The sequence below is a fragment of the Schistocerca cancellata genome, chromosome 1 (assembly GCF_023864275.1).
Source record: "Schistocerca cancellata isolate TAMUIC-IGC-003103 chromosome 1, iqSchCanc2.1, whole genome shotgun sequence".
Classification (NCBI taxonomy): Eukaryota; Metazoa; Arthropoda; class Insecta; order Orthoptera; family Acrididae; genus Schistocerca; species Schistocerca cancellata.
The window spans coordinates 1,252,205,080-1,252,229,042 of record NC_064626.1 but is presented as its reverse complement, the minus strand read 5'-3'; the positions used below and the strand labels follow the sequence as shown (position 1 = coordinate 1,252,229,042).

The window sequence follows — 23,963 nt, the reverse complement described above, 5'->3', positions numbered from 1 at the left end:
TTTCATAAAGGAGCAACTCAACAACAATGCTTCGTATCCCTTCGTTCAACTTTTGGCCATCAGTTACCTTCAGGGAAGGCTGTTTACTACTGGGTTCCATAATTTCGTCGTGGTCTTGCTCACATCAGCGATGAATTCCATGTAGGCCGACAAAAATCGTTTATTGTTTTAAAAAATCATCCCTGTGCACAGCGTGATTGAAGGGCCTCGACATGTGACAGGCATATCGAAGACTGCAGTGTATTCGGCGCTGCATGAACATTTAGCTGCAAAAAATGTTGATTCTCAATGGAAACGCACAGTTTGACCAAAGTTTAGAAACGTGCTCGTGCCAGTTCGTGTAAGAAAACGCAAAAAAATACGACTGACGAAATGCAATATTCGTTTACATGGCAGAGAAGATGAAATTTAGGTATGTCCGTACGCGTCGCAAACTAAGCTTCAAGCATGTACTTGTGTGTTCCAAGTTAAACAAAGTAGTTCGTTTACGAAGCATTTCCAAGAAACTAATCGCTTGTTTCTGTGGTTGCACTGGATATGTTGTGAACATTGATGTACAGCATCCAAGAACAATGCTTAGTAACATATGACAATTCTCTTGGCACATATTATTGATTAAATAAGGAAATACTACAAAAAACGCCACAACACTCTTCCTGACACTGCCAGTAACTCACACAACACATCAAACAACAGATTATCTGATGGAGAAATACATCGTATTAATATCTCATTTCCCGTATTCACCTTTTTTATTGCTTAATGGCTTCGTTTGTTTCCTTATGTTAGACAGAATTGTTTGTACAGGGTGACAATTATTGAGCTATGTGAAAAGACGTAAATTAGTTACAAACTACGGCGTTAACACACTTTATTCAACACGTAAACGTCACTACAGATATTCGAATTTAGGTTATGACATGTTCCGTATGCTTGCCATCATCGGAAATGATGTGGCGCACAATAATAGCGAAATTCTGCATGACCCGCTGAAGTGTCGGGACATCAATGCTGTCGATGACCTCCTGAAAGGCTGTTTTCAGCTCATCAATGGTTTTGGCGTAACTGCTGTACACCTTGTCTTTCATATAGCCCCACAAAAGGAGTTACATGTGTTTAAATCCGGAGAATATGGCGGCAAATCGAGACCCATGCCAGTGGACTCTGAGTACTCCAGAGCAAGAATGCGGTCCCCAAAGTGTTCCTCCAGGACATCAATCACTCTCCTGCTTCGATGGGGTCGAGCTCAGTCTTGCATGAACCACATCTTGTCGAAATCAGGGTCACTTTGGATAATTAAGATGAAATCATCTTCCAAAACCTTCACGTACCATTCGGTAGTCACTTTGCCATCAAGGAATAGCGCATCGACTTTTCCGTGACTGGACATTGCACACCACACAATCACCTGTTGATGATGAAGACACTGATCGATCGTGAAATGCTGATTCTCAGTCCCCCAACTTCGCCAATTTTGCATATTGTCGAACTCATCCAGACAAAAGTGGACTTCGTCGCTAAACCAAAGCATGCATGTCCATGCTAATTTCCATCATGCCCCGCGGCCAACCGTGCAGTTTGAACGTCCTGACGCCAAACGTTCAGAAGTTATGATGATTTTATATCATATAGTTCAATAATTGTCACCCTTTATGTGGGAATGCAGGCTGTCTAGGAGAGTTTAATTGATGAAAACTTTCGCCTGAAGATGATGAGTCGCAGACTTGTTGAAACGTTGCCACAAGGCGATACTGCCACTCGGCTGCTACTGTTAATATCAGGTCCTGTCTCGTCCTTGAATGACTGGAGACTAACTCTGAATCGAATGAATGCTGACAATGAGTCATTAATTTGACGTATTTCTCCGTCAAATAAATTATATGACTTATATCACTGTCATTATGAAGGATGATGTGGCACTTTTTACTGTATTTACTGATTTCTTCAATGACTTCTCCAAAACAAATTGTAGTATGGAAATGGAAATGAAGTCCCATGCTTCTTTACAGAGCGTAGGGGAACGATGCGGGAGACCCGCACCGCCTTACTAGGCAAGGTCCTAGTGGAGGTGTTTGCCATTGCCTTCCTCCGACCGTAATGGGTATGAATGATTATGATGAAGACGACACAACATCCAGTCATCTCGAGGCAGGTAAAATCGTTGACCCCGCCGGGAGTCGAACCCGGGACCCCGTGCTCGGGAAGCGAGAATGCTACCGCGAGACCACGAGCAGTATACTATTCAGCATTAACTGTTCTCCGATCCTGTAAATCAATGCTCATGGTGTATCAGTTTAACTAAAATGGCGCTGCCACTCAATTGGCATCCCGAGAACATTTCACGAAGAAAATATGGGTGCACAACTATTTTCATCATCTCGAGAAGCTGTTGAATCCTTCCAGAACTGTGTCTGTGAGGTACACACATTAACGCGGAAAAAATGTTCTTAGAATTATTTCGATAGCATGCAAAAGATGTAAATTGCATAGGGTAATATTTCGAAAAACTATAAAAAAGTTTGTAAGGGAACAAGTTTTTCTTTCACTGTTTTTGTAAAAACTTAAAAGACTGTCCTCGTATTTAGGAAATAGCCAGATTTGAAACGTCAGTTTTGCTCTTTTTGTGACAAAGTGGTATGTTACCTTGTCGCAGTCTAATGTCATTGGTCAACATGCAACACGCATCGTGTACACGCTTTGCCTAGCGACCTTTGTGCCTTCGCGTATCCCTTTTACTAGTTCAAATGTTCAAATGGAACTTAACTGCTAAGGTCATCAATCCCTGATTGCTTGTAAAGGAGCAGATGCACTTGTAGAGACACACCTCTGCGACCGGCAGTCGTGGCCGAGTGGTTAAGGCGTCTGACTAGAAATCAGATTCCTCTGGGAGCGTAGGTTCGAGTCCTACCGACTGCGTTTCTTTTTTGTGTCAAGAGGTGAAGAACATCTCCAACGGAACCGTGAAATGAGCGAATACGTGGGAAACACTGCATTCGAGAAGCTTCGTCTGTTGATACACTCATGATGTTGTGAACAAAGCGCTGTTAAGCTTCATGGTCACAGATCCAGTAGTCGAGGATCAGATTTAATTAATAGCTCTTTGCCTAGCGATGTAACTTCGAGACGTCGGTAATGATGAACGTGTTGATGTGTTATCGGATAAGAATCAGCATAACATGTGAATGCGAAAGCATATCACTCGCTTTGCTCACATGGATGCACGCACGGACGCACACACGTTTATGAGAAATACATTTACGGATTTTGGAGGCGGATTCCTCATAGGAAAACAAGAAAGAAAGTCAAAATACAATATGTCCGAAAACGTCTTTGACATATTAATGAAATAACATTCATCAAAGTTATGAAGTCAGAATCTCAGGTTCAAAAAGTTCTTCACGTCCTTCTACGTTTGTAGGTACACCAACAACTGGAGTTGCGCTCTGCCAAAACGACGGTGCTGTATTTTTTGTACTGAATGATAGGATTACCTATAATATTAGTGGCAATGAACAGGAAAGAAAAATTAATGTGTAAGAGAAGAACTCGGAGCCGAACGATTTCTCTTTCTTTTTTTTTTGTTTATTTGTTTGTTTCTATTTCACGTAATTTCAGCTGCACATCATTATTAATTAATTTTAGTCCATTGTGTATTTTATATCCTTACGGAACATAACTGCGTTTTAAAAGTAATAAAAATTAGTTCATTATGCAATTCCTGCGCTTTTATGCAACTAGAGCAATTACTTTTGATACAAGTACGTTTTCCATGCACAAATATAAAAGAAATCGATATAATGGCTACTATTTTGTGCGCAGTAAAACGTTTTTCATCGTGATCAAAAGCAAAATTTCCTTTTATTATTGATATACGCGCAAGTTGTTTATGAATAACAGAAACATGTTTTATATAATCTCGATGGAGTATTGAAGAGATATATGACATGTTTTTGTTTTTCAGTATTTTTAAAATCTATCTGTTCTGGGGGGAAAACTGCGTTTTCCAGCGCTATATGATAAACTTGAATTTTTTTCTGCAACATTCCTCTAGTTCACGTTATAAATCAACACTTTTCGAAAGAGACCTGTATTAAACATTGATAATTTCAATTTTTCTACAAATACTTCTTACTTTTAAGTAACAAACAGGGGCATAACTAGTGTGGAATATTAACGTTCCATAGATTACACGGCCATTTATTTATTCGCGTTCATTTCCAAGACGGTTGACTGCTTCCAGTTTCTAGGGTATCTAGCAAGACACTGACCGCATACGCAAAAAAGAAAAGATCGATGTTAAGTAAAGCCCGATAGGTATTCAACACACATAACGTGCAGGTAACGCGATTACGATTTTAACTGACCAAGGTTACTCCTAAGCTACTGTAGTCAACACTTACTTGGGACAGTCCACAGTACCCTACGGTAGTTTTACAACTCTACCCAGAACGTTTGACTTCGCTGAAAATCCGTACTGCACAGTTCACGGATAGAGAGCAGAATGAGACCTTATGAAGTTAACATTATAGGCTGATATACAATTTTTTTACTGTATTTTCTTTTACTTCTTCGCTGCTTTACTTTCACCATACATGGAAAAGGTTATTTCGGAATGAGTTTAGTAAATTTAATTCCTAGTATGATTATGTTTCTGTTAAGCTAATGTAGTTGTTATGTATGTGATTGCGATTTTCAGTTATTCTGATGTTGTATACTTTCTTTTTTGTTAAACTTATATTTGAATTAATTTTCTATGGATAAAGTAACGTGAAATTGTTATTTAGTATAAAACTGTAAATCGATGTAAACAGAATCTTCGAAAGCGTTATGAGATGCGAGTTGTATGAGCAATGTCGAATTACGTCGGAAGTGAAGGCATTAACAAAGGGTCAGGAGCAAGAAGAAGAGAGTGGAGCTGATTGTCGTGCCGCGCGTATGCACTGCTGCCCATTGTGTTCATCGGCGATGAAAAATATCACTGTTTGGACAGTGGTAAATCTATGATCTCGGTGTGTACCACGATTAATGACCTAGTGATTTTACGTGTGCGTTGCTCATTTTCCGGACATGTATTCGCGGCCTTATTTCAACTGGGCATGTAAATCATGCTAGGTTGTGACACTTGAAGTTAACGTACACTTGAGGGAGACATACACTCCTCGAAATTGAAATAAGAACACCGTGAATTCATTGTCCCAGGAAGGGGAAACTTTATTGACACATTCCTGGGGTCAGATACATCACATGATCACACTGACAGAACCACAGGCACATAGACACAGGCAACAGAGCATGCACAATGTCGGCACTAGTACAGTGTATATCCACCCTTCGCAGCAATGCAGGCTGCTATTCTCCCATGGAGACGATCGTAGAGATGCTGGATGTAGTCCTGTGGAACGGCTTGCCATGCCATTTCCACCTGGCGCCTCAGTTGGACCAGCGTTCGTGCTGGACGTGCAGACCGCGTGAGACGACGCTTCATCCAGTCCCAAACATGCTCAATGGGGGACAGATCCGGAGATCTTGCTGGCCAGGGTAGTTGACTTACACCTTCTAGAGCACGCTGGGTGGCACGGGATACATGCGGACGTGCATTGTCCTGTTGGAACAGCAAGTTCCCTTGCCGGTCTAGGAATGGTAGAACGATGGGTTCGATGACGGTTTGGATGTACCGTGCACTATTCAGTGTCCCCTCGACGATCACCAGTGGTGTACGGCCAGTGTAGGAGATCGCTCCCCACACCATGATGCCGGGTGTTGGCCCTGTGTGCCTCGGTCGTATGCAGTCCTGATTGTGGCGCTCACCTGCACGGCGCCAAACATGCATACGACCATCATTGGCACCAAGGCAGAAGCGACTCTCATCGCTGAAGACGACACGTCTCCATTCGTCCCTCCATTCACGCCTGTCGCGACACCACTGGAGGCGGGCTGCACTATGTTGGGGCGTGAGCGGAAGACGGCCTAACGGTGCGCGGGACCGTAGCCCAGCTTCATGGAGACGGTTGCGAATGGTCCTCGCCGATACTCCAGGAGCAACAGTGTCCCTAATTTGCTGGGAAGTGGCGGTGCGGTCCCCTACGGCACTGCGTAGGATCCTACGGTCTTGGCGTGCATCCGTGCGTCGCTGCGGTCCGGTCCCAGGTCGACGGGCACGTGTACCTTCCGCCGACCACTGGCGACAACATCGATGTACTGTGGAGACCTCACGCCCCACGTGTTGAGCAATTCGGCGGTACGTCCACCCGGCCTCCCGCATGCCCACTATACGCCCTCGCTCAAAGTCCGTCAACTGCACATACGGTTCACGTCCACGCTGTCGCGGCATGCTACCAGTGTTAAAGACTGCGATGGAGCTCCGTATGCCACGGCAAACGGGCTGACACTGACGGCGGCGGTGCACAAATGCTGCGCAGCTAGCGCCATTCGACGGCCAACACCGCGGTTCCTGGTGTGTCCGCTGTGCCGTGCGTGTGATCATTGCTTGTACAGCCCTCTCGCAGTGTCCGGAGCAAGTATGGTGGGTCTGACACACCGGCGTCATTGTGTTCTTTTTTCCATTTCCAGGAGTGAATATAAACGTAGTATGCCGTTACTACAATAGATGGAATTGACATAGCCAGAAACAATGGTATATTAATACACTCCTGGAAATGGAAAAAATAACACATTGACACCGGTGTGTCAGACCCACCATACTTGCTCCGGACACTGCGAGAGGGCTGTACAAGCAATGATCACACGCACGGCACAGCGGACACACCAGGAACCGCGGTGTTGGCCGTCGAATGGCGCTAGCTGCGCAGCATTTGTGCACCGCCGCCGTCAGTGTCAGCCAGTTTGCCGTGGCATACGGAGCTCCATCGCAGTCTTTAACACTGGTAGCATGCCGCGACAGCGTGGACATGAACCGTATGTGCAGTTGACGGACTTTGAGCGAGGGCGTGTAGTGGGCATGCGGGAGGCCGGGTGGACGTACCGCCGAATTGCTCAACACGTGGGGCGTGAGGTCTCCACAGTACATCGATGTTGTCGCCAGTGGTCGGCGGAAGGTGCACGTGCCCGTCGACCTGGGACCGGACCGCAGCGACGCACGGATGCACGCCAAGACCGTAGGATCCTACGCAGTGCCGTAGGGGACCGCACCGCCACTTCCCAGCAAATTAGGGACACTGTTGCTCCTGGGGTATCGGCGAGGACCATTCGCAACCGTCTCCATGAAGCTGGGCTACGGTCCCGCACACCGTTAGGCCGTCTTCCGCTCACGCCCCAACATCGTGCAGCCCGCCTCCAGTGGTGTCGCGACAGGCGTGAATGGAGGGACGAATGGAGACGTGTCGTCTTCAGCGATGAGAGTCGCTTCTGCCTTGGTGCCAATGATGGTCGTATGCGTGTTTGGCGCCGTGCAGGTGAGCGCCACAATCAGTACTGCATACGACCGAGGCACACAGGGCCAACACCCGGCATCATGGTGTGGGGAGCGATCTCCTACACTGGCCGTACGCCACTGGTGATCGTCGAGGGGACACTGAATAGTGCACGGTATATCCAAACCGTCATCGAACCCATCGTTCTACCATTCCTAGACCGGCAAGGGAACTTGCTGTTCCAACAGGACAATGCACGTCCGCATGTATCCCGTGCCACCCAACGTGCTCTAGAAGGTGTAAGTCAACTACCCTGGCCAGCAAGATCTCCGGATCTGTCCCCCATTGAGCATGTTTGGGACTGGATGAAGCGTCGTCTCACGCGGTCTGCACGTCCTGCACGAACGCTGGTCCAACTGAGGCGCCAGGTGGAAATGGCATGGCAAGCCGTTCCACAGGACTACATCCAGCATCTCTACGATCGTCTCCATGGGAGAATAGCAGCCTGCATTGCTGCGAAAGGTGGATATACACTGTACTAGTGCCGACATTGTGCATGCTCTGTTGCCTGTGTCTATGTGCCTGTGGTTCTGTCAGTGTGATCATGTGATGTATCTGACCCCAGGAATGTGTCAATAAAGTTTCCCCTTCCTGGGACAATGAATTCACGGTGTTCTTATTTCAATTTCCAGGAGTGTATTAAACGACGATTACTGACGGCGCGTGCGGTAGCCGCGCGGCCTAAAGCGCCTTGTCACGGTTCGCACGGCTCCCCCCATCGGAGGTTCGAGTCCTTCCTCGGGCATGGGTGTGTGTGTTTCGTCCTTGGCGTAAGTTACATTAAGTAGTGTGTAAGTTTAGGGACCGATGACCTCAGCAGTTTGGTCCCATAAGAACTTACCACAAATTTCCAATTTTTCGGACGTATCGAAGCATAATAGAGAGATACAGAGACAGGGGAAAGCTCAGCAGCAGTTCTGGTTCCCGCTGTTTGTAATTTTGTGGATATTGGTAGAACTGCTTCAGGCTCCACTACTTGATTCATCTAGAACCCGTTTTCAACCTTTCTGAGAGAATTACTACTGAGATCAGTCAGATATTAGCTAGTCCTCCCCCATCCCCCCCCCCCCCCCTTCCTCACACCAACATAATCAAGATTAACACCCAAGTGAACTCGGTACGAGAAAGTATTTCAGTGCGTTGCGAATGTTACCTAAAACTACTTCTGAGAAAAGAAAGCTAACCATATCGAGAGACGCTTGTTACAAAACAACCTCGTGTACAGTATTGCTACACCCACAGGTAGGATCACAATCTAGAATCAACCAAATTAAAACGTGTGCACTATGTTACTGTTTGTAAATCACTTGATTGCTGGACTCCTTACTTAAACTGGATGACCTTAAGCTGTCTCTGTTTTATATCTGATCGCTGCCGCCAGTAATAATAATAATAATAATAATAATAATAATAATAATAATAATAATAACAATACTGTGTGGGCGCTATAATAGTGTAGTAGCTGTTACATAGTTACTGTTTTTTGTGCTGTCAGTTAGATCGTTTATTGTTGGGAACTGAATTTCTGGTCTATGTGGGAAACACCTACAACTCCGAGAAGGCGTTTCCATGATATAGTTAAACATATGTGATGCATATGTCTCAATTTTACTGTCATAGATGCCTGGTGCAACGTGCAACGTACGTGTTTAATGGATGGACTATATGGGGAAGTAGTTCGCGCATTCGTTTCATAAGCTGTAACCCTCACAACATTGTTTCACACATTATTGCTAGTATTTGAAGAAGAAGTTAATTGTTGCTATCTTATCTATTCACTATTACAGTCTTCCGAAACAGTAATATAGTAGTGATCTTTTGAAAATAATTTAATTTCGTGACAGAAACACAATCGAGCACTTTTGTTTTTACCCCTCAGAAAACTACATTCCAGCACTCATGGGTTTAGGTACCTTCAGGTGCGAAACCAATGATAGTAAATTCGTGTGGCCCGATAGCATGGTTCAAATTTTCCAGTTGAACGTCACTTCGGCGACTTACGTGTCCCTAACCAAATCCAATGATTTTACAGGGGAAAGGGGAGCTGTAGTTGAACGTGGAAACCGAACCACGTTTTGTTTACAGTAATCTAATTGTGGACCATTTTCTTCAGTTCAGTTAAGTTTATTGCAGCGAATTTTAGACCTGTTACCTGGAAACTCTAAACAGTCATACATATTCAATAATGATGGGGAGTTACAATGTATCATATTATGTATGTAGTAATAAATCATGGTAACAAAAACGGTTCAAATGGCTCTGACCACAATGGGACTTAACATCTATGGTCATCAGTCCCCTAGAACTTAGAACTACTTAAACCTAACTAACCTAAGGACATCACACAACACATGGTAACACAACCACTGGTAATATTAATCTGAAAATAAAGCAGAACACTTGAAAAATAAGCACCAACGTAAAAAAAAAAATAAAAGGAATTAACTAAAATTCCTAGTGAATAACTTCCAGCTTACATTATTAGATATTTTACTGCCAGCACCGGAATAGCTTGAAGTTAACCGATTGATTACATTTATACGTACTTCCAAGCTTATTGTCGCTGCATTATTCTACAACACCCACGCTGGTAGATGCGTGCGTCGGCAATCCTCGAGTCTACGAATACCTGTGTTGGTGGTCATAGCATTCTTTCTTTTCGTTTTCTTTTTATTTCATTTTTTTCTTTTTCGTATTCAGAATACACTGAAAGTTAAGCAGTTACTTTGTAGATATTCGATGTGCTGTCATATTGACTGTTGTCCACAAGTTTTGGCCAATAAAAATTGTTTGCAGATCGCAGCCTAATTGTCCGCAGTCTCTCTCTAGCTGAGGAAGAGGGCATCTGAGAACGACATGGCCGGCCGGCGTGGCCGAGCGGTTCTAGGCGCTACAGTCTGGAACCGCGCGACCGCTACGGTCGCAGGTTCGAATCCTGCCTCGGGCATGGATGTGTGTGACGTCCTGAGGTTAGTTAGGTTTAAGTAATTCTAAGTTCTAGGCGACTGATGACCTCAGAAGTTAAGTCCCATAGTGCTCAGAGCCATTTGAATTTGAGAACGACATGATCAGTGGAACCTTCCTGTCATCATTCACAGATGAGTGTGTTACTACATCCCAGTCGATGCAGATGGTTTTTTTTTCTTTATTGAATTTCAATTCCCCCCGAAGGGGGCGGGCTGGCAGCAGCTTAGTATGCCGCTCTTCAGCCTACAGACTTTGTGAGAAATATCAAGAGAATAAATAATAAAAAACAGGCGATAAAATTGGAGACTTAAAGAGTAACATGGCGAAAAGAAATCGTGGAACGTAAAACAAAGAACAGAGGGATGATGATGCTATTAAAATACATACGAAGCAGACAGGTAAAACAATAGACAGACAATTAAAAAACACGGCGACAGTCTGGATTCTGTTCGCAAAAGACATAAAATTCACACCTAGCGACAGCATGGTTTCTGTTCGCATCACGAGAAAGACGAACAACACTGAATAGTCACTGGAACACTGCACTAAAAAGTCGGCAAATGTGACATACCACAGTCGAGAGCAGGTGGGGGGAAACTGGACAGAAGATGGAAAAAAAAGGGGGGGGAAAGGAGAGTAAAAGCGAAGAGGGGAACCGGGAAAGGAGCTGATGGAGAATGAGGACCCATAAGAGGGGTGGGGGGGCAGACGCGACCGGGAGTGGGGTGGGCAGAGGAGGGGAATACAAAAGGACTTGGGGGGGGGGACAAGGGAGGTAGGGAGAGGTTTAGTGGGGAGAAAACAGGACGGAAGGGGGGGGGAAGAGGGAGCCCAGGGAAAGGACAGAGGAAACGAGGGGGAGTGAGGATCAGAGTTGATAGGAAGGATAAATGGAGGGAGAGAGGGCATCGTCCGGGAGGGGGAGTTGATGGAAGCCACCTTGGGAAAGGAGATGTAGGGTGTAGAGATGGAGGGTAGGGGGGACACAACGGTCAAGACGTGGCAGGGGGCGGGGATGGGAGAGGAGAGGAGCAACCAGGGGGTGAGGGGGTTCAAGACGGCGGGAGGATGCGGATAGGGATGCAGATGTTTCGGATATGGATTATGAAGTGTTAATAGATGCACCGTACCTCGAGTAGGGGCAATGTCGCGCAGTTTGAGCGTGTCCCTTATGCATGGGAACATGCTGCAAACACGCCTTGCAGTGCTCCTAGTGCACCAGTCAGACTGCCACTCATCTAACGTCCAGGCTCGTAGAGTCTTTTATCAGTAATAAGAGATCCTGTGACCTCGTACACATGAGCGTATTGCTCAAGCCCAAACCAATACAGTGCGTAACGCGACATCTATTGGACAGAGACTCGCCTGTAAACCCTCGACAGGTGTAGTGCAAAAGGTACCGGCGAGCCTCAGAAGTACGCTTCGCTGAATTCCTCTCAGTATTGTTTTGTAATAGCGTAGTCGAAGGTGATGCGCCCAGAAGCTGGCTGCGAAGCCCACAGTGGCGTTGAAGATACTTTCGTGTCATGACCGCATCATATGCAACGGTAATTTATAGTCTGCAGTGCCAACACGGGCAATCTTATCTATAATTTTGGCCGCTTTCTAAGTAACAGAGTTTACGTTTTATAGAAAGTTTCTTTTCTCTCTAGAAGAATGCGTAAGTAACTACAAACAGTGCTGCGTTTTAGGGGTATTCCGTCAAGCCTCAGGGAAGGTTTTCTGGCAAGAGAAAGTCTTCCATTCAAAAGTATGTGTGTACTTTTATGAACAGCTATAATCAGTTTGTTGCTCTTGCACCAATGCTACATCTGAGAAAACACGTCGTACGCCTTTTCCTCTAATTAGCCGGCCGGGGTGGCCGAGCGGTTGTAGGCGCTACAGTCTGGAACCGCGTGACCGCTACGGTCGCAGGTTCGAATCCTGCCTCGGGCATCGATGTGTGTGATGTCCTTAGGTTAGTTAGGTTTAAGTAGTTCCAAGTTATAGGGGACTGATGACCTCAGAAGTTAAGTCCCATAGTGCTCAGAGCCATTTGAACCATCCTCTAATTACTTACCACAATATTTTATACCAGGTAATTACTTCAGACCTGTGTGCAAATAATTTTTCAATTACATAGATCCAATCCATCCTATTAGTCCAAAAAGTTTTGAGACTGGTTCAAGAAAAAAAATGGAGAAAAGTTAACACGGTGATTTGAAAGCTTCAGTTGGGCTACGTAATCTCCCACCACCCGTGCACCCATCCGTCCCAGCTGAGACAATCCACAGAACGTTGATACAACCGTGTGAAAGTGTCAGAAAAGTCTTTCTTTGAGATGAAGTTCAACTCTAGCATCATCTTGGCTTGAATGTCGGTTACTTTGTCAAAGCGTTGACCCTTCGTATGAATTTCTGCACTTTGTCGTCTTCTTACAGGCCGTATTAGTAGCACCAAGTCTCATCACAGGCGATGATTTTTTCCAGAAAAGAATATTCCGCATTTTGCTTTTCACCAAGTCGTAGCAGGCGTCCACGTATTGTTGTTGTTGTTCATGTTCGGGAGTCAAGGTGTGCAGTATAAGCTTTGAGCAGACTTTTCTCTTCTACAAAACGTTGTGGAGAATGTCGTGAACACTTGATTTAGAGATGTTGCTCCTTTGCAATTTGTTATACAACAGTGTTGACATTCGAGTGCTACAGCTGCGCCACCCACTACTTAATTCAGTCTGCGCAGACTGGTCGAAGGCACATCTCCAGTTTCCTGTTGTTAGAACAAATTGCCACCGTAGTTACGACACAGTCACTTATATGCCAAGAATAAAATCAGTCTCGCAACTTTTTGGATGGACGGTGTGCGTTAATATGGTACAAAGAAATAAACAAAACAAGCTTCATCGTTTTTATGTAAACATTTAAGTACTATATACACTGTTATAACATTGTGGCCATGTACGACATCTGAGCGGATTGGCTTGCAGCCACGATCCCAGACCTGTCCTCCATAGTGCTAAACGACATTTCATCGCTGCACAACAGGTACCTAAGATGTTGTATAAAGACAACATGCTTATTAGAGTACTGTATGCGGTACTCACATTTCTGCATAAAAACTACGGAGCTTGTTTGGCGTATTACTTTTACTGTACCATATTTACGTATATTGGGTCTCTTGGCTCTATGTGAGTGAAAAAATGTTTGCATTCAGGCCTGAAATCGGTCACAATTAATAAAATTAATCATCTAGTGTAAAATATTGTAGTCTGTAACTGGAATAAACATAAAAAAGCTTTTCCTGGATTACTATAGATTTGTAATACGACTTTGTTGAAACTCGCGAACCATGTGTTGTCTCTGATGAATTTTCACATCATTGGAAGGTGGCGCCTAGGCTACAAAAAAAAAAAAATATGGTTCAAATGGCTCTGAGCACTATGGGACTTAACTTCTGAGGTCATCAGTCCCCTAGAACTTAGAACTACTTAAACCTAACTATCCTAAGGACATCACACACATCCATGCCCGAAGCAGGATTCGAACCTGCGACCGTAGCGGTCACGCGGTTCCAGACTGAAGCGCCTAGAACCGCTCGGCCACTTCGACCGGCGCTAGGCTACAAGTAGACTGAAATGTTGCATAGTCCTACCGGGATTCGGACCCACGTCGTTTCAGTTCCGAAGTACACAGTTTACCACTTTTTCCTTCTTTCTTTCGCTCTGTTTCTTCGTCGATTTTCGTTAGTGGTTCTGTGACAGCTTCCAAATTCCATCGTTGAGAACTTCACTTAGTGTTTTTGTTACGTAGGTTGGTTGGTTGGGTTGGGGAAGGAGACCAGACAGTGTGGTCATCGGTCTCATCGGATTAGGGAAGGATTGGGAAGGAAGTCGGCCGTGCCCTTTCAGCCTACGGCTGTGTGTCTGAGAAGGACTGTGTGGAAAACAATTGAGCCTCTAATAAGTGTACCACAAAGGCCTATACCGTCCTTGCCTAAAATCGTAGTAGCGATTGCCTGGAGTGATTTAGGGAAATCACGGAAAACCTAAATCAGGATGGCCGGCCGCGGGATTGAACTGTCGTCCTCCCGAATGCGAGTCCAGTGTTGTTACGTAGGGGACCAGTTCCCTGACTGAACACCAGGCCCAACAACTTTCCACTTGCCCATAACAACTGCATTGTGCTAACCGACGCTTCAGTCGATCGATATAGATTGTTTGTAAACTGAAGAGCGAGCAGTGCTTGTGGTGGGGGAAGTGGAGAATGCCTTGTGGCCGTAAGGATTAGGCCTACTATACCTGTCTACAGGGCAGCGCTGCGTACGGCGACGGACGTAAAATTTATTGATGTTGGTGTATTCGATTTGTTTTATTAGTTACTCACTTCTGTATTCCGTGTATTGTTTACATATTTAGTGGAAAAAATAGACTTCCAAGCGTGTAGGAGCTCTGCGTTGCCACTCGTTTCAAAGAAGCGATAGTCGAATTCCTTCCATACTCAGGTAAGCATGCCCATCATTACTGATGTTACGCCAGTACACATCCTATTATTCAATTCTTCTACGTTCTTCGGTAGGTATTGTTATTTCGTCCTGAATGAAACCTCACACGAAGAAGTCACAGGGCGCCAAAACCCCATGACTAAGTCGACGGCTGTTTGGCGACCAATGCAGTGGTTCAAATGGCTCTGAGCACTATGGGACTTAACTTCTGAGGTCATCAGTCCCCTAGAACTTAGAACTGCTTAAACCTAACTAACCTAAGGACATCACACACATCCATGCCCGAGGCAGGATTCGAACCTGCGACCGTAGCGGTCGCCAATGCTGGGCTCAGTCGAGTTTCTGTCAGATATTCACGCACTTGGTGACTCCAGTGAGGGGTGTACTGTCTTGCTGAAAAATAAAGTTGTCTTTATTCAACTACGGAAGCAAACAGATTTGTTACATAGGAAGATACTACTGACCGTTAATCGTGTTTCCTTCAAATAAGAATAGGCCGTAAGCTCATGGGATATCGCACTAAACACATTGACTTTGAGTAAATCTCATATATGCTCATTGTGTGCATGGGGATTCTGCACGCTCCCATATCGAACATGGTGCGTTTTTATTTTCCATCTACGGTGGAAAATTGCTTCATCACTGAACACGATGCATTGTCCTAATATGTTATCACTGGCAAAGCATTCTGAAACTCGTCAGAAAATGCTACACGGTTGCTTTTGTCACCATGACGCAGAGCCTATAACATCTGTAACTTGTACAGCTTCATAACCAACCGACATATCAAAGCACGCCACGTTGTTGTAGGCAGTTGTACCCCCAACTGGCACGACGATTGATTTTGTAGGCCTACGTTGGAACGTTGGAAAGCAGTTTCAATTCGTGCGACATTTTCGGAGTAAATACGAGGGCCGCCATAACTTTACTTTACAAACACATCCTGTCTCTACAAATTGTCGATATCATCGTCTAATGTTCCATCCATTCGGAAGATCAATTTGGTACCTCAGCTTGAAACGTCTTTGTACCGTAATCATGGAATTAGACTTCGCAAAGTTGAGAATACAAAATGATTTCTGCTGCGGAGTAGCCATTTTGCAATATGTGATGATAACGAAGCAAACAGAAGACAACCGACATCTAGCGGCAACGAATAAAAACTGGACAATGTATTCTTTTCTCGAATAACCGAGCCGTGGCGCAGCGATCGATAGTTTTGGCAAGATAATGCTTTGTAACACGTATATTCTTTCTGAAAGATTCTGTATTTTGGTGTATGCTCTTCGACCATAAATATAATAGACTGGCCCTGACGTCATTTTCTTGGCTCCAACATCTCTGGGCTAAAGTCACGTGAATGTTGGCAAAACATGGTTGTTTCGTGTTGCGCTTATGGCTGTACTCAGCGTTTTGTCGGGGGAAATGGCGTTACATTTCACGTGTAAGTGTTTCTATGATAGCGCAAATGCGTTTATTGAAATCTGCTGAAGTGACTTTTATATGTTTTTTACACTTGAAATAGAGCATCACGTAAATTAGTGTGTTGAAAGTGATGCCTGTAAAGTCAGACTCATATTACATTATGGAAAGTATCTGTGATAATTCGGTTACAGAAGTAAGTATAACTGTTTCTCGTTCCTACTCATAGATTCCCTAAGGATGAAAACCGAAGGCAGCTTTGGGTACAGGCCCTGAAAAGGAAAAACTTTAAGCCATCTGCACATACGCGCCTTTTGGTATATACAAGTGAGATTATAATAAGGTAAGAGCACCTGTAGTCGGCACATGAAGAGAATTTTTTCTACCTTCCAATACTATTAAATAAATGTAGGCTCCAAAATTATTTTCTGAAACTTCAAAGTCTCACCTTTCATCTAAAATATCATTTTTTTTAAACTGATAGTTTAAACTTTTGTAAAAATAGTAGGAACTGAACCTTTGAAGTGCACCTAAAATTGATACTCTAAAATGGACCTGCTCCTAAAGTCGACAATTTTGGCACCTTTTGTTGACATAATTCCCATATCCCATTTTCTTTTATAAGTGACTAGACCTCAAAACGCTGCGAATCCAATGTTTAAAGTTTTGACACGAGCCCACTCTTACTGTTTAAAAGAATTTTAACGACATTTTACTTTAATTGATAGTTTATAGTAATTTCGTCCCGCTGCCCACCAGAGGGGCGTTCGATGTATTTGTTAGATTTTATAAATGGTGCTGTGAATAAATCCAGGTCAAATCTAGTTCTGACATAATTTTACGCAAATAAAAAAGTAATTCTTGTTGGAAGCGTTTGGCAGTCAATTGAGAAACGTGGGTAAAATACGATACAAACATATGATGGTGGCAGAACGCTGATTTGAAATCCCGCCACGTTTTGCCAACAGTCACGTGGTTTATGTTGGAGCCACACCGGCCCTATAGCTTCTGCACAGCGAGGCCAGTCTACTAGTATCTATGGTCGAAGTGTATGCTTTGGGGCGGCTCCAGCTCAGAGCCTTTAATCCCTGACGAGGGCGCTACTCACTGTCGACGGCGAGTAGCAGCTCGCCGCGCGCCACGTCCCCAGCGGCGCCGCGGATCTGGCAGACGTAGGCGCCCGCGTCGGCCGCCGGATCGACGCCGCGGATGTGCAGTGCGGCGCCACCGTCGCGCAGCTCGTGTCGCAAGTCAGCTGTCACGGGGACTCCCCGGCGCTCCCAGGAGACGCCGCTGATTGGGTAGCCGGCATACGGACAGCGCAGCGTCACGTCGGCAGACTCCAGGACGCGCACGGGGCTCATGGAAGATCGGACGTACGGCGGACCTGTGCAGCATTACGCCGCGCAAGCTGAGCACGATGTGCAAACTCTGAAGCAGTGATCATCAAAGTTTTTGCTCCTGAGCCAATACTGACATTGTGGGGCAGCACTTCGAGCATTTTATTATCAACCCTAGAATAAAAAGGTGCGAACTCTGAGAAAAATAACTAGATGAGGTAAAACTTTTCCTGACGTTTTTCTAAATTATCTCTATTAATATAAAGGTTCTGGAGTAATGCAAAGTAATAAATAAGCAAGATGGAACATTCATTACAAAATATTGGTAATTCTTTACTATACGACAAAGCCAATAATGCTTATAATGTCAATATTTTTTATTATATGATTGTTGTAATCTGTGGAAATATGAGAGTCTACTTACCTTTTATGGAACATTTCATAAAACATAAGAAGAATCATTGAAACGAACAAATACTGTTTAGCACAATATGACGAATAATACATACATTAGTAAAAAATATAAAGCTAACTACAGCGCATAACAATAGTTCATCTTGTGAAAGGAAATAAAGATTTTATAAATTAATTTCGAAATCACATGAAATTTTGAATATATAAAACATTTTCAAAACAAGTTGTTGTGACACGCTGGTTTAGAACGGTCACAGCAGTCGAAGAAGCTTTTTCCTTATTTTCGACTGCAAAGAGAGCTTTGTCCGGCTCTTTTTTTTATTATTATTTTTTTTTAGATTGCTTCTGATTGAGTTGGTGGTCTTGGAATATCGCTCCCAAAATATGTCAAAGCCTGTTCCAACGGTATGCGAAGCTCTTATGGCCAATTCGTTTTATGAGTCTGTCTTTCATGTCTTTTTCGACCAACCCAAACGCCAATGACTTGAGAAAATTGCTTCGGCTTTTTATGCCACCATTTCCCTTATACACTGGGGCCCAAAATGAAAGCAACAAACGGAAATTCGGCAAGGTTGCGTTTATTTTGCCACGAGACAGTTTAAATAGCCGACAGTAAAGGAGAAAAAATGTAAAGAATACATGACATAAATAACTGCTATATGCATAACGGTAGACAGTTGAACGGATATGCGCACACTTTTCGGTAACTAATTAGAGGGCTTAGTGTGGGGTGTGACCACCTGTGGCAGCAGCAATACAGGCCGGACAACGACAGGGGATGCTGCGAATGATGTCATCAATCTCATATTGAGGCAATAACGCCCATTCTTCCTGAAGAGTTGCTCGCAAGTCTTGGAGAGTAGTTGGTGGATGCAACCTGTCTTTCTGTCGCATCCCAGACATGCATTATGGGATTCAGAGCGGGAGAGCGAGCAGGCTACGCCATATGTGCGATGTTTTCCAATTCCAGGAAAACATCAACCACCGGTTCTTATGTGGTGAAGCATTATCGTCATCAGTACGAAGTCTGGGTCCACGCCACCTCGCAACAACCTCACATGACGTTCCAAGGTCTCGTCACGATATCTGACAGTAGTTAAACCCTGCCGATTCATCTGTACAATTTCATGAAGAGGTGTTCGGGTGGTCCACATAACCCCTGCCCTCACCAGTAGGGATCCACCTCGATATCGGTCTCTTTACACAATGCTTGAGTCCCAAAATCGCGTTCCACGTTCCTTCCAAATGCGAATGCTTTTACATTCACTCTCCAGACCAAGTCGGGACTCATCTGCGAACAGAAAATTGGCCCACTGTTCGACATCCAGGTGGTATGTTGACGACTCCATTCTAGGCGTTCCCTTCTGCGAAGACGCCTCGGAGGTAAACACACAGCAGGTCTCTGGCAAGGGAACCTCCCCATCGCACCCCCTTCAGATTTAGTTATAAATTGGCACAGTGGATAGGCCTTGAGACACTGAACACAGATTAATCAAGAAAACAGGAAGAAGTTGGGTGGAACTATGAAAAAAATAAGCAAAAATACAAACTGAGTAGTCGATGTACAAGATAGGCAATATCAAGGACAGTCTGACGTCAGGAGCGCCATGGTCCGTGGTTAGCGCGAGCAGCTGTGGAATAAGAGTTCCTTGGTTCAAGTCTTCGCTCGAGTGAAAAGTTTATATTCTTAATTTTCGCAAAGCTATGACCTGTCCGTTCGTTCATTGACGTCTCTGTTCATTGTAATAAGTTTAGTGTCTGTGTTTTGCAACCGCACCGCAAAACCGTGCGATTGTTATTGAACTCGCGAGCTATATTTGCTGGATACATATTGCCCACGGAATACATCTCACGTGTTTAATGCACTCTCGTTCATAGCAACGAACAGTCAACTGCCAGCCAGGGATCCTTGTTAGCAGGAATACTCTCTCTTCCGTGCGCTGTAGTTGACTGAAGACGTGTGTTTCGATGTTTGTTTAGGTGTAGCGTCCCCATACTACGGCGCAGTTACCTGGCTCAGACGGACGGACTGACAGATAATAACTGTCTGAAAATAAAAAATTAAACTTTTCACGCGATGTAGGACTTGAACCAAGGACCCCTCGCTCCGCAGCTGCTCACGCTAACCACGGGACCACCGCACTCTTGAGTCACCACTATCCTTGATATTGCCTATGTTGCACATGGACTACTCAGTTTGTATATTTTGATTATTTTTTCATAGTTCCACACAACTTCTTCTTGTTTTCTCGATTGATCTGTGTTCAGTGTTTCAAGGCCTATCCACTGTGCCAACTTATAACTAAATCTGAGGGGGGAGGTTCCCTTGTGAGAACGAAGGTCACTATAACGAAGCCATCTGTCACCGTTTGACTCGATACAACACGTCCAGTGGATCTGCGAAATCAGATGCCAGTTCCAGTGTGTTACTAAGCCGGGTCCGTCGTGCCCTTGCAGCCAGATAACACGCCTCTCTTTCTCATATCATACATGGTCGGCCTAGCCCTGGTCTTCGGAATACTGTTCTCGCCACATCCGAGAAACAAGAGACCCATTAACATTAAGCCATCGAGCCACGTCAGTTTGCGACTGCCCTGCTTGCATTCTTCTGGCCCTCCAACGCAGAGGGTCTGGTGGCGTCTTCTTTCTGCCATACCTCTCCGTCTGTGATTGTATACACATCGATTGTGAATGTGGGAGTATCCGGAACACGCTACCTCATTTGATAGGATCCCTGAAATCATCGCTGGTGTGGTTGTCTGTCGACCGGAATGCCACCTTCCGTGCAGAACACGATTGTACGGACATCTATTGACAGTCTGTATGATTATACCGTGAATCAGACACAAGACGGGCAAATAGCGGTTTGTTGCTTTAATTTTGGACACCAGTGTACAAGGTATAGTCATTTAATGCTGACGTGTCTAAAAGTCCATACATAAATCGTTCAGGCCAGCGTCTGGTTTTTCGTGCTGTTGTCTTATAGTGTTACAGCAAATCGAACACATCTTCTCCCACTTTGTTACCGTAGTAGAAAAGTACTATGTTCATTTTCCTTGCCATCTCATTTACTTTGTCTCGTGCATCGTTGACAACAGAATAACTTTTATTTATTTATTTTTTTCAACGTACAACTTTAACATTTTTCTCTTTCCTGTGTATGGATGCAGACGAAAAAATTGGTCTATTTTTGATTTGGAGCAGGGGTTCTAGTATTTCTGGTTTGTCTTTCTATAAGGTACCTACCGTTGTCAAATTTTTGTCAGCAAGTTTTTCGGCTACATCACAAGAAGCAAACAAATTGTCTATCGTAATGTTCCACTTGGTTCAATAAATATGTTCACATAATTTCATCACATAATACGTAGGAATCGAAAAGCATTTATCCCTGGTTTCTTTTCCCAAATATCGAATGTCTCCATAAAAATAATACGTCTTCGCGTCACATAAAGAAATTGTCTTTGTCCGGCTTGCTTGACAGATACATTTTGAAGGAGAATTTGCATGGGAAGCTAATGAGTGTTTCGTCAGTGTTTCGGAGAGCTGAGGGAATGTACAGTTCGTGACTACACGTGACAAACATAACCCATAAATAACTGAAACCAGTGCATTTGTCTCGTGTTCTTCTTTGTTATCGAGTATACTGTTATCCAATCGTAGATGACTAATCAAAAATTCGAACCAGTTTTTCGCTACGACAAATCGGAAAACTAGGGACTACATATCAGCAGAACTGGGATGAGCATTTTATAGAGCCCCACTGTTTACTTGTATTTCTTTTTGGTTGGTATTTCCAATATACCAATGGGGTGACATAAATTTTGCCTTTGCATCAGCAGTTTATTGTTATGTTTAAATAGCAATGAGTGAAACCACTTAATTAGTAAACAACACTTCAAGTAATTTCGGGGGAGACTTTTCGTTCCTTGTTTCGTCTCTTACTATTTCCCCCGTGGTCCTTAACAGTTTGTCAGAAGACATTTTCTATGTCTGTAAAGAAACATACCGCCTACTTTGTACAAGAATTAAACGTAAATAACAAGGCAGGGTTGATTTTTTACCCCGAAGAAATAAATCTCCTAATTTACCTATTTTAAAGTGATGGAGAATGGAGCGTTTGAAAGTGATGGAGAATGGAGCCTGAGAGATAACAAAGACTCCTGCTAGAGAAGCCGGCAGTACCGGATAAGACAAAGAATGATATGGACTGAGGTAATTATTTACCCCGCTTTGTTCTTCTGGGATTAACTGGTAACCTATGTAAATTAGTATGTTATGAGTCTCCAATAGACTAGCCCCAGGAATGGCGTGATAAACTGCATCCGGCCGGCCGGAACTGATCGTTAAATCGATCATTGGCTGGACGGCTACATGGAGACCATTTGGAGCCGCGCTAGGACTTCGTGTTCCCAGACATGTCGCCAGGCCACAGTTGTTCGCGACTTGTTTGGAGAACATTCTGGACAATCCGAGTGAATGAATTGGCCACCCACAGCGCCCTACGTGGGACACAATCTAGACGCCTGTTCGGGGACAGAAATTACGGACGTCTTTAGAGGGAACATGGTACAATATTTCTGCAAGGGATTCCATGCCCTGTCGAGTTGCTGCACTACACTGGGTGAGAGGAAGTATCACATCACATTTGTCATGCAGTTTGAAGACCAAGACCACTACTCTAGAGCGTCACATCACTGAATAGTAAGATACCACTAGCACTGTCAAGGACCGAGCTACTACACTCCTGGAAATGGAAAAAAGAACACATTGACACCGGTGTGTCAGACCCACCATACTTGCTCCGGACACTGCGAGAGGGCTGTACAAGCAATGATCACACGCACGGCACAGCGGACACACCAGGAACCGCGGTGTTGGCCGTCGAATGGCGCTAGCTGCGCAGCATTTGTGCACCGCCGCCGTCAGTGTCAGCCAGTTTGCCGTGGCATACGGAGCTCCATCGCAGTCTTTAACACTGGTAGCATGCCGCGACAGCGTGGACGTGAACCGTATGTGCAGTTGACGGACTTTGAGCGAGGGCGTATAGTGGGCATGCGGGAGGCCGGGTGGACGTACCGCCGAATTGCTCAACACGTGGGGCGTGAGGTCTCCACAGTACATCGATGTTGTCGCCAGTGGTCGGCGGAAGGTGCACGTGCCCGTCGACCTGGGACCAGACCGCAGCGACGCACGGATGCACGCCAAGACCGTAGGATCCCACGCAGTGCCGTAGGGGACCGCACCGCCACTTCCCAGCAAATTAGGGACACTGTTGCTCCTGGGGTATCGGCGAGGACCATTTGCAACCGTCTCCATGAAGCTGGGCTACGGTCCCGCACACCGTTAGGCCGTCTTCCGCTCACGCCCCAACATCGTGCAGCCCGCCTCCAGTGGTGTCGCGACAGGCGTGAATGGAGGGATGAATGGAGTCGTCTCGTCTTCAGCGATGAGAGTCGCTTCTGCCTTGGTGCCAATGATGGTCGTATGCGTGTTTGGCGCCGTGCAGGTGAGCGCCACAATCAGGACTGCATACGACCGAGGCACACAGGGCCAACACCCGGCATCATGGTGTGGGGAGCGATCTCCTACACTGGCCGTACACCACTGGTGATCGTCGAGGGGACACTGAATAGTGCACGGTACATCCAAACCGTCATCGAACCCATCGTTCTACCATTCCTAGACCGGCAAGGGAACTTGCTGTTCCAACAGGACAATGCACGTCTGCATGTATCCCGTGGCACCCAACGTGCTGTAGAAGGTGTAAGTCAACTACCCTGGCCAGCAAGATCTCCGGATCTGTCCCCCATTGAGCATGTTTGGGACTGGATGAAGCGTCGTCTCACGCGGTCTGCACGTCCAGCACGAACGCTGGTCCAACTGAGGCGCCAGGTGGAAATGGCATGGCAAGCCG

The 23,963-nt window shown here is 45.1% G+C and overlaps 1 protein-coding gene and 1 non-coding gene across 2 annotated transcripts in view; one reads left to right on the top strand and one right to left on the bottom strand.

Moving 5' to 3' along the window:
• LOC126094923 (Down syndrome cell adhesion molecule-like protein Dscam2) overlaps positions 1-23,963 on the bottom strand; it is an 873,814-nt gene that overhangs the window by 226,815 nt on the left and 623,036 nt on the right. Inside the window, exon 12 of the mRNA XM_049909573.1 lies at positions 17,404-17,682. Within this exon, the coding sequence (XP_049765530.1) occupies positions 17,404-17,682 (279 nt within the window). The remainder of the gene's footprint in view (positions 1-17,403; positions 17,683-23,963) is intronic.
• Positions 2,836-2,916, top strand: Trnas-aga (transfer RNA serine (anticodon AGA)). The gene has a single exon. It is a non-coding gene; the product is annotated as a tRNA-Ser (tRNA).